The sequence below is a fragment of the Onychomys torridus genome, chromosome 8 (assembly GCF_903995425.1).
Source record: "Onychomys torridus chromosome 8, mOncTor1.1, whole genome shotgun sequence".
Taxonomy (NCBI): Eukaryota; Metazoa; Chordata; class Mammalia; order Rodentia; family Cricetidae; genus Onychomys; species Onychomys torridus.
Genome location: NC_050450.1, coordinates 29,317,148 through 29,332,900, shown reverse-complemented (window position 1 = coordinate 29,332,900; position 15,753 = coordinate 29,317,148). Strand labels below are relative to the sequence as shown.

At 38.9% G+C, this 15,753-nt stretch overlaps 1 protein-coding gene across 1 annotated transcript in view; it reads left to right on the top strand.

The window, feature by feature from the left end:
* Positions 1–15,753, top strand: part of Hmmr (hyaluronan mediated motility receptor) — a 32,254-nt gene that overhangs the window by 1,320 nt on the left and 15,181 nt on the right. Inside the window, exons 2-7 of the mRNA XM_036198009.1 lie at positions 3,102–3,200; positions 3,931–4,010; positions 7,519–7,566; positions 8,819–9,007; positions 10,463–10,549; positions 10,639–10,739. Coding sequence (XP_036053902.1) covers positions 3,102–3,200; positions 3,931–4,010; positions 7,519–7,566; positions 8,819–9,007; positions 10,463–10,549; positions 10,639–10,739 — 604 coding nt within the window. The remainder of the gene's footprint in view (positions 1–3,101; positions 3,201–3,930; positions 4,011–7,518; positions 7,567–8,818; positions 9,008–10,462; positions 10,550–10,638; positions 10,740–15,753) is intronic.

The window sequence follows — 15,753 nt, the reverse complement described above, 5'->3', positions numbered from 1 at the left end:
CAACCCTACTCTATTTACAAGGTCAAGTGAGTAGTCAGAATAATCCAGCTCATGGGCCACAATTTAGGTTCTGCAGACTAGGGCAGATTTCTTTTTTTTTTTTCCCTCATTTTTCGAGACAGAGTTTCTTTGTGTAATTTTGGTGCCTGTCCTGGATCTTGCTCTGTAGACCAGGCTGTCCTCAAACTCAGACATCCACCTGGCTCTACCTCTCAAGTGCTGGGATTAAAGGCAAGCACAACCGCTGCCCAGTGTTTTTCTCTAAAATATAAATAAATAAATAAATATTTATTTATTTATTATGTACACAGAAGAGGGTGCCAGATCTCATTATGGATGGTTGTGAGTCACCATGTGGGTGCTGGGAATTGAACTCAGGACCTCTGGAAGAACAGTCAGTGCTCTTAACCTCTGAGCCATCTCTCCAGCCCCTTGTTTTTGTTTTGAGATAAGATTTCATGTAGCCCAGACTAGCCTTGAACTGCTGCCATCTCCCATCTGTTCTGAAACTTACCTGCACCACCACACAGCTCAGCTGCAGTTTGGGTTTTTTTTTGTTTGTTTGTTTTTGTTTTTTTTCCCCTCTTCAAGACAGGGTTTCTCTGTGTTGTTTTGTGCCTGTCCTGGAACTCGCTTTGGAGACCAGGCTGGCCTCGAACTCACAGAGATCCTCCTGGCTCTGCTTGGAGTGCTGGGATTAATAAAGGCGTATGCCACCACCGCCCAGCTTGCTGTTTGGTTTTAAGGAGTAGGAGTTAAGGCTTTACAGTTTCAAGAATAACATTTACCCAATATTTAATATTCGCGAGTCAGTGCCAGTAATCTTCAAAACCAGAAGATTTTTTTTTTGTTCTGTTTTGTTTTTTCCACCTCAAGGAAAAGCATCCCGGGGAAAAGGAAGGAATATAATGTTTTTATTCAGTGTATTCTCTGTATGTGCACAAAGTATCTGGCACAGTGTTTTCTGTAGCTTGTCAGATAGAGCAGGATATGTATCATTCCCTGGCTAATTAAGAAAGCCAAGTCCATTCCCACACCTCAAACCAGTATGTTTTACATACCGCTCAGCACAGCCATGAGCTAAATACTAGAGCAGTAGATGTGCTGTCTCTGCTCCCTGGTTTGCAAGCAGTTTTGTCTGATGTGGAGATGGAGCAAATAAGTCCTCAGGAAAGCATGGACGTGCTTTGGTAGGAAAGACAGAAGAGGCTGTGAGGATTTTCTAGCCTGATTTGGGGACTCTGCAAAAGCTAAAGCAATATCTAGATTGACATCTGGAAGGTAAAGGAGAATGACAGTGCACTGTGTCCACAAAATTGACAGTGGACTATGAATTCTAAATGGCCTGCCAGAAAATACAGAAGTTTGGAGGCTGGAAGGCATTAGTGTAATAAAGACCCCATACAGAAACCCATTACTTCATTAGCTGATTTGATAGTTTTAAGTTAGAAGATACCAACATGGGTAAGCAATACATGAAAAAATAATAATAATCAAACCAGCAATTGGAGCCACTTTGTGATTAATACATAATGGTTTACAAATGAATTGTACCCATAACAGCAGAGAAGGATAATTTCATGGAAATCCTCTGTTGTTTCTGTGACTTTTCTAGTAATGGTCTCATGTCCTAATCTTTTCAGAACACACATTTAGAATTTTAAATAGAATGGTAACAGAAGAGAACTTCTAAAATAATCAAGACACAAGAGGAATCATCAGTCTGCATCATAAAAAAATGTTGGTAGAATAACAGATACTTAGTATGAAGAAGAAAAAAAATCCACAATAATGAGGTAGTTATCTCTAAATACTTGAAATCCATAATGGATAAAAAGTGATTATTTGGTGAGATTCTAGAGAGTTAGTGAAAAATATGTATATTAATTACAAGCAGGTACATTTCTAAGAGTAAATATCTACTGCTATATTAAGACTGCTTGGAGCTTTACAGATTTTTATGTCTTAAGAGATTCAAACACATGTGGGACCAAAATAAATGTAGACACCAAAGAGATGAAATGGACATGCTTCAGAGTCCCTTCCAACACAGTTGTCTACATTAGCTGCAGCTGTGTTGTAACTTGGCAGATTTTCAGTGCCCAAGGCTAGATCTGCATGCATAAGGAAGCCATGAACTCTGTTTCTTTAAAGCCCGTAGTTTCTTGTATTTATAAAATGATAAAGTTATAATGTCCAAAATTGTATTTCCTCTGATTCTTTCCTTGTGGCTGACATGAAATGGGAGAAACTGTCTCATGCAGCTTGGCTTTACCACACTGACAGGCTCTTCTTGACACTACAGTTTTCCACTCCGAATACAGAAAACAGGGCTATTCTCCTTTGCTCTCTGCTTCTACGAGATGCCTCTGTGGAAAAGCAAGTAGCCAAGGGGGTGGGGGTTAAAAAAAAACTCTTCAAGCATGTTGAGTCCTAGTATCCTGGGCTACCACCTGGCCCATACTTTCAGAGAGGACAAAGAGCTACAGGAAGGTACACTGAAGCGAGGCATCATGCCACATGCGATCTAAGCACCCTGGAAGCTAAAGTGAGAGACTGATGGAGTCAAGATGAGCCTAGAGTACAGTGAGTTCTGGGTGAGCCTGACTTGCACAGTGGAACACTGGAGAGATCAAGACCAGGGAAGAAAGACTATTAAGCAAAAGCATCATAGTATATTGGTATATCTTGGGAAATACAAGCTTCCTGAAACCATTTATATTAATTCATCAACAGACTGAAAATGTCAACTGACTGAAAACAACCCAGCCAGACAGTATTTGCATGTGTGGGGAGTAGAGTGGGGAGGGTTAATTTGGTTTCCAGGTTACAGTCTAACCAATGTAAGGAAGTGAGGCACAGGTGGAGGACTTCTACTTACTGCCTTGCTTTCATGGCATGCTTTGTTAACCCAGGACCACTCACCTAGGGGAAGGATATCACAGGAACTTCTGATGAAATCAGTTCCTCTATTGAGATCGCCTCTTCCTGTGTGTTTAACTTAAAATCATAGATACTTATTATAGGTATTACTAACATGCTAATAGTAGTCATCAAATAATAACTTTAAATGATACATTGCTGCTCTTTGTTTTCTGTAGGTTGTGCTCCATCTCCAGGTGCTTATGATGTTAAAACTTCAGAAGTATCTAAAGGACCAGTGTCTTTTCAGAAATCACAAAGATTTAAAAACCAAAAAGGTAATGGGTCCTTAAACAAACAATGGTTATACAGCCTTATAACCTAATGTAAGCAATACTATTGAAATTTTAAAGTGCTTTTGCATTTCTAGAGTTTCATGGCCAGAAGTGTATTTAAATATCATTATTTGGCATATTTATTAAAGAATCAAGTACGGAATTAATTTTTTCATAGTTACACTGTATGTAACAAGGGAAATTATGCAAAATCTTTGCAAATAGGTAGTTTCCCTTTTGATAATTGCTTTTCTTTTCTGTCAAAATATTGGGACTGCCAAGAAGGAGTTGGAGAGCTAGCCAAGTGATTAAAAAGCTCATACTGCTCTTGCAGAGGACCTCAGTTGGGTTACAAACACTCAATTACACAAACCCCCACACGGACATGAACAGATATATTTAAAAAAATAATAAAAACTTTTATAAGGTTTATATTTTCATTTAAAAATTTTTTTAAAAAGGTTTATTTAAAAAAGAAAAGAATATCAAGAAGGTTTTGAGGGGTTGGGGATTTAGCTCAGTGGTAGAGCGCTTGCCTAGCAAGCACGAGGCCCCAGGTTCGGTCCTCAGCTCTGAGGGGGAAAAAAGAGAAGGTTTTAGGTCTATAACAAATAATTGTGCAAGTAATTATTTGAAATGTGCAGCCCAAAGGGAAGCTTATCTTGCTTCAATTATTATCTGTGCTTAAAACATGCAAACATCAACCATGGTCATATTAATTTATTTTTTCCAGAATCTCAGCAAAATCTTAATGTTGACAAAGATACTACCTTGCTTGCTTCATCTAAAAAGGCAAAAACTTTGGTGTCAAAGGTGAGAAACATTTATAGGATTATTGGTATATTCATTATATCATTAACTACATACCTGCAAGGTACTGTATTTGATTAAAACGGGTAAGTGTATAAATCAAATTTATATGTAAGTTGGTGCTAGAGAGTTAGCTCAGTGAGAACACTTACTGCTCTTCAGAGGACCTGAGTTCAGGCCCCTGTCCCTAGAATTGGAGTTACAGGGGATCTGACAACTTCTCAGGCCTCCAGGGGCCCTCATAGTCACATGGCATACACACACACAGACATATACATAAATAAGAGTGATTTTTTTTGTTGTTGTTTTTAATCTATCAGTAATGTAAGTATCATTAGAACTCTAGCAGGTTTTACATTCTGCCTAATTTATTAGTAAGTCTCTTTGAATGGGCTCTTAGTTTATAATTACAAAGCCATTTCTTTATAGAGATAAATCTGATAATTACCTTGTAAGCCTTTACAAATGTGTCATGCTTTGATTTGTTAGCATCATCTGAGTTGCTTTGTTCTATTTACTTGTTTGTTTGTTTGCTTTTTTGTGGAGAAGGATATGTATTGGTGAAGAAAAGAGGAAAATAAAAATTTCAATGACCAAAAGGAGTTTGTTACTCAAATTGCTGAACAGTAGATTAAATTCTTCCTAATAGAGCTGGCTATGTAACATGTGCCTTTAATGCTGGCACTTGAGTAGCAGAGTCAGGAAAATTAGGAGTTTAAGACTTCAAGCCCAACCTTGGCTACACAGAGAAATCAAGGCTAACCTGGGTTACATGAGACCCTGTCTCGGAAAGTTTAAAAACAAAGAACCTAAATAAACTGTTAAGAACTTTATAATATTGTTTAAGCAAGACCCTACTGTTTATCGCTTTGTTTAGGAGTTGTGCAGATTAACAGATATTATCATGTGACTGGTTACACTTGATTTATTTGGTAGTTACTAAGGTCTCTTATTCTGTATATATACTATATATAGATCTATGCCGTCCATTGTGGAAGTAAATAACATCTATGGCTACTGAGTCCTTGAAATGCAACAAGTGCTAATGAAAAACTAAGTTTTGTTTTAAAAAGTTGGGGGTCACCCCCCCCCCCAGATGACTAGTTTTTATGCAGCTTGATACATTTTAGAGTCAGTCATCTGAGAGGAGACAACCTCCATAAGATTGGTCTTTAGGAAGTCTGTAGGGCATTCTCTTAGTGATTCATGTGAGAGGGCTCAGCCCATTGTAGATGGTACCATCATCCCAGAGCTGGTTGGCCTGGGTATTATATGAAAGCAGTCTAAGTAAGCTATAAGGAGCAAGCCAGTAAGCAGCACTCCTCCATGGCCTCTGCATCAGTTCCTGCTTCCACAGTTCCTACCCTGATTTCTTTCAGTGATGGACTGTGATGTGGAAGTGTTTGCAAAATAGACTCTTTCCCTGCTTTTGGTCATGGTGTCTTATCACAGCAATACTAACATAAGACAGTGTGTATGAGCACGTGTATATGTATGCTGGTGCCCATGGAGTCCAGAAGACAGTATCTAGTCCCGTGAAGCTGGATTAACAGGTAGTTGTGAGCCACTCAACATAGATGCTAAGAACTAAACTGAATCCTCTAGAAAAGCAGCAAGTACTTTTAACTACTGAGCCATCTCTTCAGGCCCAGGAATGAATTTTTTTTTTTTTTTTTTTTTTTTTTTTTTTTTTTTTTTTTTTTTTTTTTTGCCAGAGCTGAGGACTGAACCCAGGGCCTTGCACTTGCTAGGCAAGCGCTCTACCACTGAGTTAAATCCCCAACCCTTAGGAACGAAATTTTTAATTCTTCATTTTTTGTGTTTGGTACTGGGAATGAAGCCCAGAGCTTATACATGGTAGGCAACTGATTGACCACTAAAAGCAACCCTATTAGAAAATTCTAATTTTTTAGGAAAGCAGGTATCTGAGTTTTTATAAAATGTGCATAAATGTCTGACAATTTTTATATTTAATTTGATAATGTGTTATGGCTGTGTAATATGGATACATATAAGACAGTTGAATTTTTGTACTTTTCTCATAAATAATATACTAATATTATTAAAAACTTTAAAGTACATATTTGACTTATATTTTTATTGGATAGTGGACATGTAAATGTTCTTTGTTTGAATGGATATAAATGACATGACTTGAATTTCTTGGTGAAACAATTTTAAAATTTTTAAATTATAGAACTCACAAATTCCCAAAGACAGTATACATAGATTTTCAAATGATAGATCTTTTCTAGTATGAAGTTATTGGTGAAATTATTAAGGCCACTCCATGTAGTTAAAAGGGAGGTTTATTTTGTGGGCTAACTTACAAATGAAGGGGTAGGTTGCAGGGTCTGGCAAAGGTATAACGCAGTCCGGGGTGTTCTCTGGAGAACTCTGCTCTGTCTACCTCCCGCTTCCAGTGTCCTGGCACCAAGAGAGCAACCTCCTCTTCCTCCTCGGTCTTCCGCTCCCTCCTCTGCCCCGCCTTGTGGGCGTGATCATTACCGAAGCCTCAATGGGGGTTGGAACTTCCAGACCAATGCTGGGATGGCTATCCACTACATGAAGTGCCATCAGTTTTGAAATGAATAGCGTTATTAGGCCTTTCTCCTAAACTAGAAAGACCTAGAACAAGCCTGTATATATAATGATGTTTATATTTTCTTCCATTGTGTCAGAAAGACTGCTATATACAACATGTGAAGATTATGTCTTATATAAATTAAATACCATGAAGAAAACCAGAATCACAAGTTTTATTCACAGACCTCAAATTTTATTGTAAAGGAGAGGAAAAGCTATTTTTCTAATGGGTTGAAATTTAGAAAACTGAAATCTTTTTGGGTTTTAAGAACGTTTTTTAGCCAGGCAGTGGTTGCGCATGCATTTAATCTCAGCACTCAGGAGCCAGAGGGCAGGCACATCTCTGTGAGTTTGAAGCCAGCCTGGTCTAAGAGCGTGTTCCCACAAGGAAACTCTTGAAAACAGGGGTGAAAGACGTTTTATTTATTAGAGAAATTGCCAATAAGATATTTAATAGCCCTCTACAGTGTTTAGGAGTCACATGAAGATAAGTGTATTAGTATGTGATTTCAATCCCAGCACTTGAAAGTTGGATTGTGAATTCAAGGCCAGTGTGTACTACATAGTGAGTTGTTGACTCAAAAGACTAAAAGTTAGAGGCTAGAGGAATGATTCAGTGGCTGCACTTTGAGAGTACCCAGGTTCAGTTCCCAGCACCCACTGGGCAATTCACAATAGCTTACAACTCCAGTTCCCGAGGATTCAGTGCCCCTTTCTGGCCTCTGCAGGTACCAGGCATGCACATGGTTCACAAACATATGCAGGCAAAACACCCATACACACAAATTCTTTTTACTTTGGAAAAAACCAAAAATAAATAATTGAGTATCAAATTGGGCTGTGATGTTTGTGGCATATAAGTTCATAATTTTTGTTGTTGTTGTTATTTTTGTTTTGTTTTGTTTTGTTTTTTACTTTTATACAGAAGGAGGCTCAGAAGAATGATAAAGATTTGAAGAGATTAGAAAAAGAGGTAAACCATATTCTTTCAACTTACTGGGGAATAAATACTATATAATGGGAAAAGAATTACATAGATTTGCAGGCTGAGATCCTATAACATTTTGAGTAGTTCTGGAGTGAGGTAAACATGTCATTTCATATTAGAACCTTTGGGAATAGTTTCTTGGCTTAGTCACTGTTCTCCTTTAATTTAATACTGACTGTCTTTATTGAGGATCCATGGCAATGAGAAGGAGGTTGTGATTGACACACATGTAATGATTGAGTCAGTGACATTGCTGATGGGTGAGTGGCACTGCCAAGATTAGGACTGATTATTTGCATCAGATTTTAGATTGGCAAGTTTTAACCCAGACTTTTTTTTAATGTGTGTGGGTGTGTGGTATACTTTATGTATGCATGTTTACCTGTGCATAGATGTGGAAAACAGTGTCTTCTTAGATTGCTCTCCACCTTCAATATTGAGGCAGAGTTTCACAGAACCTGAGCTCACCAGCTAGTCTGCCCAGCTAGCTCACTCTAGAGATCTGTTTCTACCCTAAGTACTGGGATTACAAATGGGCCACAACACCTTCCTGGTGTCTACATGGATCCTGGAGCTCCAAACTCCAATCCTCATGTTTGAGCAGCAAACCCTTTATCTACTGAGTCATCTTCTGATCCTCTCTAGACATTCAATGTGTTGTTTCTTTGTTTACTATTGACAAATACGAGCTTCTTTGTTTTGCTCGTTTAGTTAACTAGTAGAGACGACAAAACTTATGGCTCACTGCAGCCTATTAAATTCTACTGAGGACTCTGTTTTCTTAAATAACAAACATGTAGATAGCACTTCAAACTGTAATTTAAATTTGTGAAATTAGGACCAGAGAAAGCAAGAGTTTTTACAACCTTTAACGGAATAAATCGCTAGCTATCTTACAGTTGCAAATTTATGGCAAGTAAAAATCATTGTGCTTTGTTGGTGGTTTTGTTGTGTATGTGTGTGTTTGAGACAGGGTCTCAGTATGTAGCTCTAACTTGCCTGGAATACTATGTAGACCAGCCTGGCTGAAAATCACAAATCTGTCTACTTCTGCTTCTCAAAACTAATCATTCTGTATTTATAATGCATATCTAAGGTGTGTCATAAGGTAAATATGAGTATTCAAATAGCAAGTAAAATGTCTGAACACCATATCAAATTATAAGTTTCTTAGAACATTTGAGGCTTCTGGTACCAATTGGATCAATCATGCATTTATCCTCTCATTTTCTTCCAGATTCGTGTGCTTTTGCAGGAGCGAGGTGCTCAAGACAAACGAATCCAGGATATGGAAGCTGAGTTGGAGAAGACAGAAGCAAAGCTAAGTGTAGCCGTCAGAGAGAAAACCTCTCTTTCTGCAAGTAATGCTTCACTGGAAAAAAGGCTTATTGAACTAACCAGAGCCAACGAGCTGCTAAAATCTAAGGTAGTTGAACCTCCTGAGAGCATCACAATGGAATGGTGCCTATCTTTACCTTCAAGTTGTTTGGCAGTTTAAGCTTATGAAACTTAGAAGTGGGGTTGAGGCTCTTTATACACTTACATCATAGGATAGGAGTTCTTGCTTTCACTGGTCCTAATCACACAAACTAGAGTGATTGTGGACATGCTAAGTACTGGTCTATTTCAAGAAGGCAAGTAAGGGTCTGAATAGAATGTAGTGGACATTGGCAAGCCATTAGTCTCGCTGTGACTATTAACTACTTTAATATTAGCCTACTTCTGTAGGATTATTTTTACCTATTTTTTTTTTTTATTAAAGAGCTTAGAAATAATTAATGGAGTGAATATACTCAACACATAAATTGTGTTTTTAAGTAAATAATGTACTAGTAGATCCTAATGAATGCAATATGATTCCATTAACCAATGGCAGAAATAGAGAGGCAAGTCATTGTTCAGTTGAATTCATCATTTGTTCAGGGCCTGTGATAGGCTCTACTCTCTTTTTTTTTTTTTAATATTTATTTATTTATTATGTATACAGTGTTCTGTTTGCATGTGTATGCCTGAAGGCCAGAAGAGGGCACCAGATCTCATTATGGATGGTTGTGAGCCACCATGTGGTTGCTGGAAATTGAATTCAGGACCTCTGAAAGAACAAGCAGTGTTCTTAACCACTGAGCTATCTCTCCAGACCCCAGGCTCTACTCTTTACGTAGGGAGTAAAAGGTATATTAGGGCCCAAGGGAGATTGTGACCTAGAAGGCCTGGACTAGGCCCACATCCTGTGTACTTCAAGTGTCCCAGGCAGCTGAGACTAGTTCAGCAAACAGTTCCACAAGTCTTTTCTGGGGTTTGTCTTAAACCCTACAGTGGCTTTCTAGCATGTACCAGTAAGTAACCACTTAGACCAGCGGTTCTCAACCTGTGTGTTGCAACTCCTTTGGCAAACCTCTATCTCCAAAAATATTTACATTATGATTCATAACAGTAGCAAAATTACAGTTATGAAGGAACAACAAAAATAATTTTATGGTTGAGTCACCACAGCACAAGGAACTTCATTAAAGGGTCGTAGCATTAGGAAGGTTAAGAACCACTGACTTAGATTTTCAAAAATAAACCAGGAATCAAGGGGAAAAGGGGAGAAAGAATACTGGCACACAGTCAGTTCTTGTCGTCAAAGCTGTTTTCTCTGCCAAAGTACATTGCACACAGTTAATAGCTCCGGTGACAGGCCCAGTACTCAGTATCTCAGTAATTGTTTTTCTTTTGTTTTGTTGAGACAAGGTCTTAGGAAGCTCAAGCTGACCTTGACCTCTCGATCATCTTGCCTCTGTCTCAAGTGCTGAGATAACGGGCATCTGGTGCCATATGCAGACTGAAGTAAATGTACATATGAGTTGGCAGAAAATATTTCTGAATTTTTATGTTATAGTTTTCTGAAGATGGCAACCAAAAGAATATGAGAGCTCTAAGCCTGGAGTTGATGAAACTTAGAAATAAAAGAGAAACGAAGATGAGGGTGAGTGCCACCTTTGGTATGTATACGGCTCTTGACTCCGGGGACCTAAGAATTTCTCATTTCCTAAAATAGTTATCTCTGTTGTGCAGAGTATGCTAGCTAAACATGAAGGCATGGAGCTGAAGCTGCAGGCCACACAGAAGGACCTTGAAGAATCTCAGGGGAAAATAGTCCAACTGGAGGGAAAACTGTAAGTGGTAAAAGGAAAAAGGTTAAGTGTGACGATTATATATAAGAATCTCTTCACTTCCTTATAGTGAAAAACTTAGCTTTTTGAGTTATACCAAACTCCATCTGCAATCACCTTACTGTAGCATACCAACTTCTTCCTCTTGTCTGTATTAGAACTCACTGACCAAACGTTCCTCTTGACCACCCATTCCCATGCTGGCCTTCCCCTGTTTTCCCAAGTTTCAGTAACCATGTTCTATCCTCAGCGTCTATGATAACCAATTTTTAATTCCACTCTTTTGGGAAATGTGGTGTGTGTCTCTGTGCCTCGCTTGTTTCACTTGACATAATATACCATAAAATTATTTTTGTTGTTCCTTCATAACTGTAATTTTGCTACTGTTATGAATCATAATGTAAATATTTTTGGAGATAGAGGTTTGCCAAAGGAGTTGCAACACACAGGTTGAGAACCGCTGGTCTAAGTGGTTACTTACTGGTACATGCTAGAAAGCCACTGTAGGGTTTAAGACAAACCCCAGAAAAGACTTGTGGAACTGTTTGCTGAACTAGTCTCAGCTGCCTGGGACACCTGAAGTACACAAGATGTGGGTCTAGTCCTTTTCCTCAGTATCCTTAGCAGCACTTACTAACTTCAGACTTTTTAAAAAGATTTATTTATTTATCTTTATGTGTATGAGTACTTTGCCCGTATGTATGTATTTGCACCATATGCATGCCTAGTGTATAGGTCAAGAGAGGACATTGGATCCCCTAGAATGTATTTACAGACGGTTGTAAGCTGCCATGTGGGTTCTGGGACTTGAACCTAGGTCTTCTGCAAGAGCAATAAGAGCTCTTAACTGCTGAACCATCCATCTCTCCAGCCTCCAGAATCAACCTTCCTCTCTCCTGCTATCGCCTCACAGGTATCTTCCTTCCAACCCTTCCTATGGCCCTCAACTTTTTAACTTTTTCTTCATCATTGTTCCCTGTTTGTGTGTGTGTGTGTGTGTGTGTGTGTGTGTGTGTGTGAGAGAGAGAGAGAGAGAGAGTGCGTGCGAGCATGCGCGCTCAAATGTAAATACAACCTGCTAAGTCTATTTTGTTATCTAATGAACATTCTTCCTATGGTGAATTAATACTTCACATTGGTTTTTATTTGCATTTTCTGAATTTTTAATAATATTAAGCATTTTCGTATATCTGTTGGCCATTTGTATATTTTTGAAAAATGTCTGTTTATATCTATTGCCCATTGTTTAATTGGGTTGAGTTTTTTACTATTAAATTTTCAAAGTTTGTTATATAATCTAAACATCAAAACTTTATTAGAGATATACTTTGCAAATATTTTCTCCAATTCTGTAGGTGGTCTCATCATAGTTGTTTACTGTCCAGAATATTTTAGTTTGATGTAGTTACATTTATCGATTTTTACTTTTGCTTTCTCTATTTTCAGGGTTTTGCCATATACACACATAAACCAGTTGCCCATTCCACTTCAGGGTCCTGAAATATTTCCCCTGGGTGTGTGCTAGTAACATTATCGCTTTGAGTGCTAAGTACTGAGTCCATTTTGAGTTGACTTTGGAAGCTGATGGGTGCTAAGGACCTACTTCCATTTTTCTGCCTGTGGACACACAGTGTTCCAGCACCATTTGTGAGGATTCTCCTGTCTCCAGTGTGTGTGCTATGGGCCTATTTGTTGCCCCCTTGGCTCTAGGCTGTTGATTTATCCAGTTGTCTTAGTTTTACACTAACACAGTGTTTTCATTACAGTAACTTTGTAGTATATAAAATTGTGTAGTGTAATCACTCTTGCATTGTCTTTTTTGCTCAAGGTGTCTTGGTTATGTGGTCTTTCACTATTTCATACCAACTGTAGATTTATTTCTCAGTTTATGAAGAGTGTCTTTGCCATCTTGTTAGAGGTTGCACTGAATCTGTAGATTCCTTTGAGTATGAACATTATAACAATATTGATTCTTCCCATCTATAAATATGAAGAATTACTTATAGCCTTTACATTTTTATATCAATATTTTATAATTTTTATTACAGAAAATAATATCTCTGTTGTGGTTTGAATGGCACATATCCCATCCAAGTTCATATTTTGAACCAGATCCCAGTTGGTCATGCTGTTGGGAGGCTGTGGAACCTTAAGGAGGTTTTGCAGAGCTACGGGAAGTAGGCCTCTAGGGATGGGTCCTTAGAGTTTAAAGCAAAACCAAAAAAACAATTGTGAGGGGTCAATGAAAAGAGTCAGGTATATTTTTGAGGTGGAGGCAGAAGCATCAGAAGGTTAAAGTCAAGATTGGCTACAGAGTAAGCCTTATTAATTTAACAGTAAGTTGTTAACTGATTTTTTAATTTGCCTTTCTCTGAAAGCTGTGTTTACTATAACTTATTACTTTCTTCATTGCCTTCTTTGACCTCTTCTTTTGGGGGTCAGGGGACAGGGGTGGTTTTGAGACAGGGATTCTCTGCATAACAGCTCTTTTTGTGACCAGGCTGGCCTCAGATTCACAGAGCTCTGCCTGCCTCTGCCTCCCAAGTGCTGGGATTAAAGGAGTGTGCTACCATCTCTTCCTGACTCTTCCTTAACCTCTTAAGTGACAATTAAATCCTAATCATTCTCCAGCATTCTGAATGTTGTTACCTTCATCGGCTTTTGTGTATCTTCAGTTCTGATGAACAGGGAAGATCTTAAAATCTTTCTTCTGTATTGAGATAGTTGTCTAACCCAAACTGTAACACAGGTATAGGAAGGTAGGATTAATGTCAAAATTATAGCTTTTTAAAAACATCGCTGAGCTTTAACTACCATGTAACATAGTACTATGTAGAGACCACAATTTTTTCATTTTGATGACCTCAGAGGCATAAACACCTGTGACACCTTTAACAAAACTGAAAACATTTCCACCCCATGCTGCCTCTCTAATCTTAATGTTCCCCATCTCCCATACTGTTTTCTGTCTTTTATAAATTTATACTTAAGGAAAGTTTATCATTATTCTATTACTGGGGGGTCCACCACCCAGCTCCCAAAGAAATCTAAACACCGAGACTTATTATTTATGAATGCCCAGCCTTAGCTTAGCTTGTTGTGAGTCAGGTTCCCCACCCCATCCCACCCCGCCCCTGCCCCCCAGAAAGGGTTTCTCTGTGTAGTTTCGGTGCCTGTCCTAGATCTCACTCTGTAGACCAGGCTGGCCTTGAACTCACAGAGATCCGCCTGAGCCAGCTGTCCTTAACTTAAATTACCCCTTCTACCTTTTGCCTTTGGGCTTTTTCTTTTCTTACTTCTATAATCTTACTTTCACTCTTATTCTGTGCCTGGCTGGGTGGCTGGGTGGCTGGGTGGCTGGGTTCCTGGGTCCTTTCATCTTCCTCTCCTTGTTCTCTTGCTCCTTGCTCCTCTCAGATCTCTCCTTCCATTTATTCTCTCTGCCTGGCAGCCCCGCCTATCCTTTCTCCTATCTCACTATTGGCTGTTCAGCTCTTAATTAGACCAATCGGGTGTTTTAGACAGGCAAAGTAACACGGCTTCACAGAGGTAAACAAATGCAACATAAAAGAATGCAGCAGAGCCGGGCGGTGGTGGCGCACGCCTGTAATCCCAGCACTCTGGAGGCAGAGGCAGGTGGATCTCTGTGAGTTCGAGGCCAGTCTAGTCTACAAAGTGAGTTCCAGGACAAGCTCCAAAGCTACAGAGAAACCCTGTCTCGAAAAAACAAACAAACAAACAAGAATGTGGCATATCTTTGCATCATTAAACAAATGTTCCACAGCATAAACAAACATAACAGATCTTAAAATAGTATTCTACAATACTATTCAGAGTAAAAGACTTGTTCATCACAGTTCATTTATACTGTCATGTGTAGTATTTTTTTCATTTTCATTGCTTAGTTTAATTTCACTATATGACTATTTCTCAATTTATTACTGTTCTTGATCATTATTTGAGCTGTTTCTAATTTTTGACTACTGAATAAGACAGCTCTGCACATCACATCTGTATGTCTTCATGAATGTGTTTTTATTTCTCTTTAATAAGCATATAGGAGTGGGAATCTCAGACCAGAATAATATGTATTAAACATCTCTTCTAGCTCAGAGTTAAGGGCTGGGAGATGGCTGAGTGAACAAATTGCCTGCTGCACAAACCAGAGGACCTGAGTGCCCACATAGAATCCCTAGGACCTGCGTAAAATATTGGGCCTGTGGGCTCGTGTGTCATTTGAACACTGGTGAAGAGACAGGCAGATGCTGCCTGCCTGCTAGTCAGCCAGCCTAGCCAAACCAATGAACTCCACATTGAGAGACCCTGCCTCTAAAAAATGAGGCCAAGTATAACAGAGGGGGCTACCTGATGACTTCCTACCTCCACTAGCACACACATCATGTGTGTACCTGCATACATAAACATATCTCACATATGTCACAGACTCCCACATGCACACACAAAGCTGTTCATGCATTACCACGTACAGAAACACGTCTACACACACACCTCATGCGTGCAGTGCTGTGCTGTTTTACAACCCTGCAGCCAGGTGTGGTCCTTGGAGTCCTTCTATATTCATAGTGTTTGATATTGCTGGTCAATTTCAGCCTTTGTAATGATGCCATACGCTAATTTCTCATTGTCTTTGTTCCTGTTTGAAGCAAGGTCGTGTGTCTCATGTAGCCCAGGAAGTCTTGAGAATCCAGATCCTCCTGCCCCAGCCTCCCAGGTTGCTAGGATTTACAAGCCTGTGCCATATGACCTGGCAATAATTATTATTTTAATGTCTTATTAACGTTGAGTGTTGTTACGTGTTTTTATTGACTTTATGTATCTTCTATTATGATGTGTCTATTTAAATTTCATTCATCCCTCAAACTACATTGTCTTGAAGAACTTAAATCACATAAGTAATCAAATACAGTATAGCCTGGGCTGGTAAGAAAACTAGGAAAGCTGCCAAACAAGACCATTTCTAATTTATGCTGTGGTCCTCATCGTACCTCTTTCATCG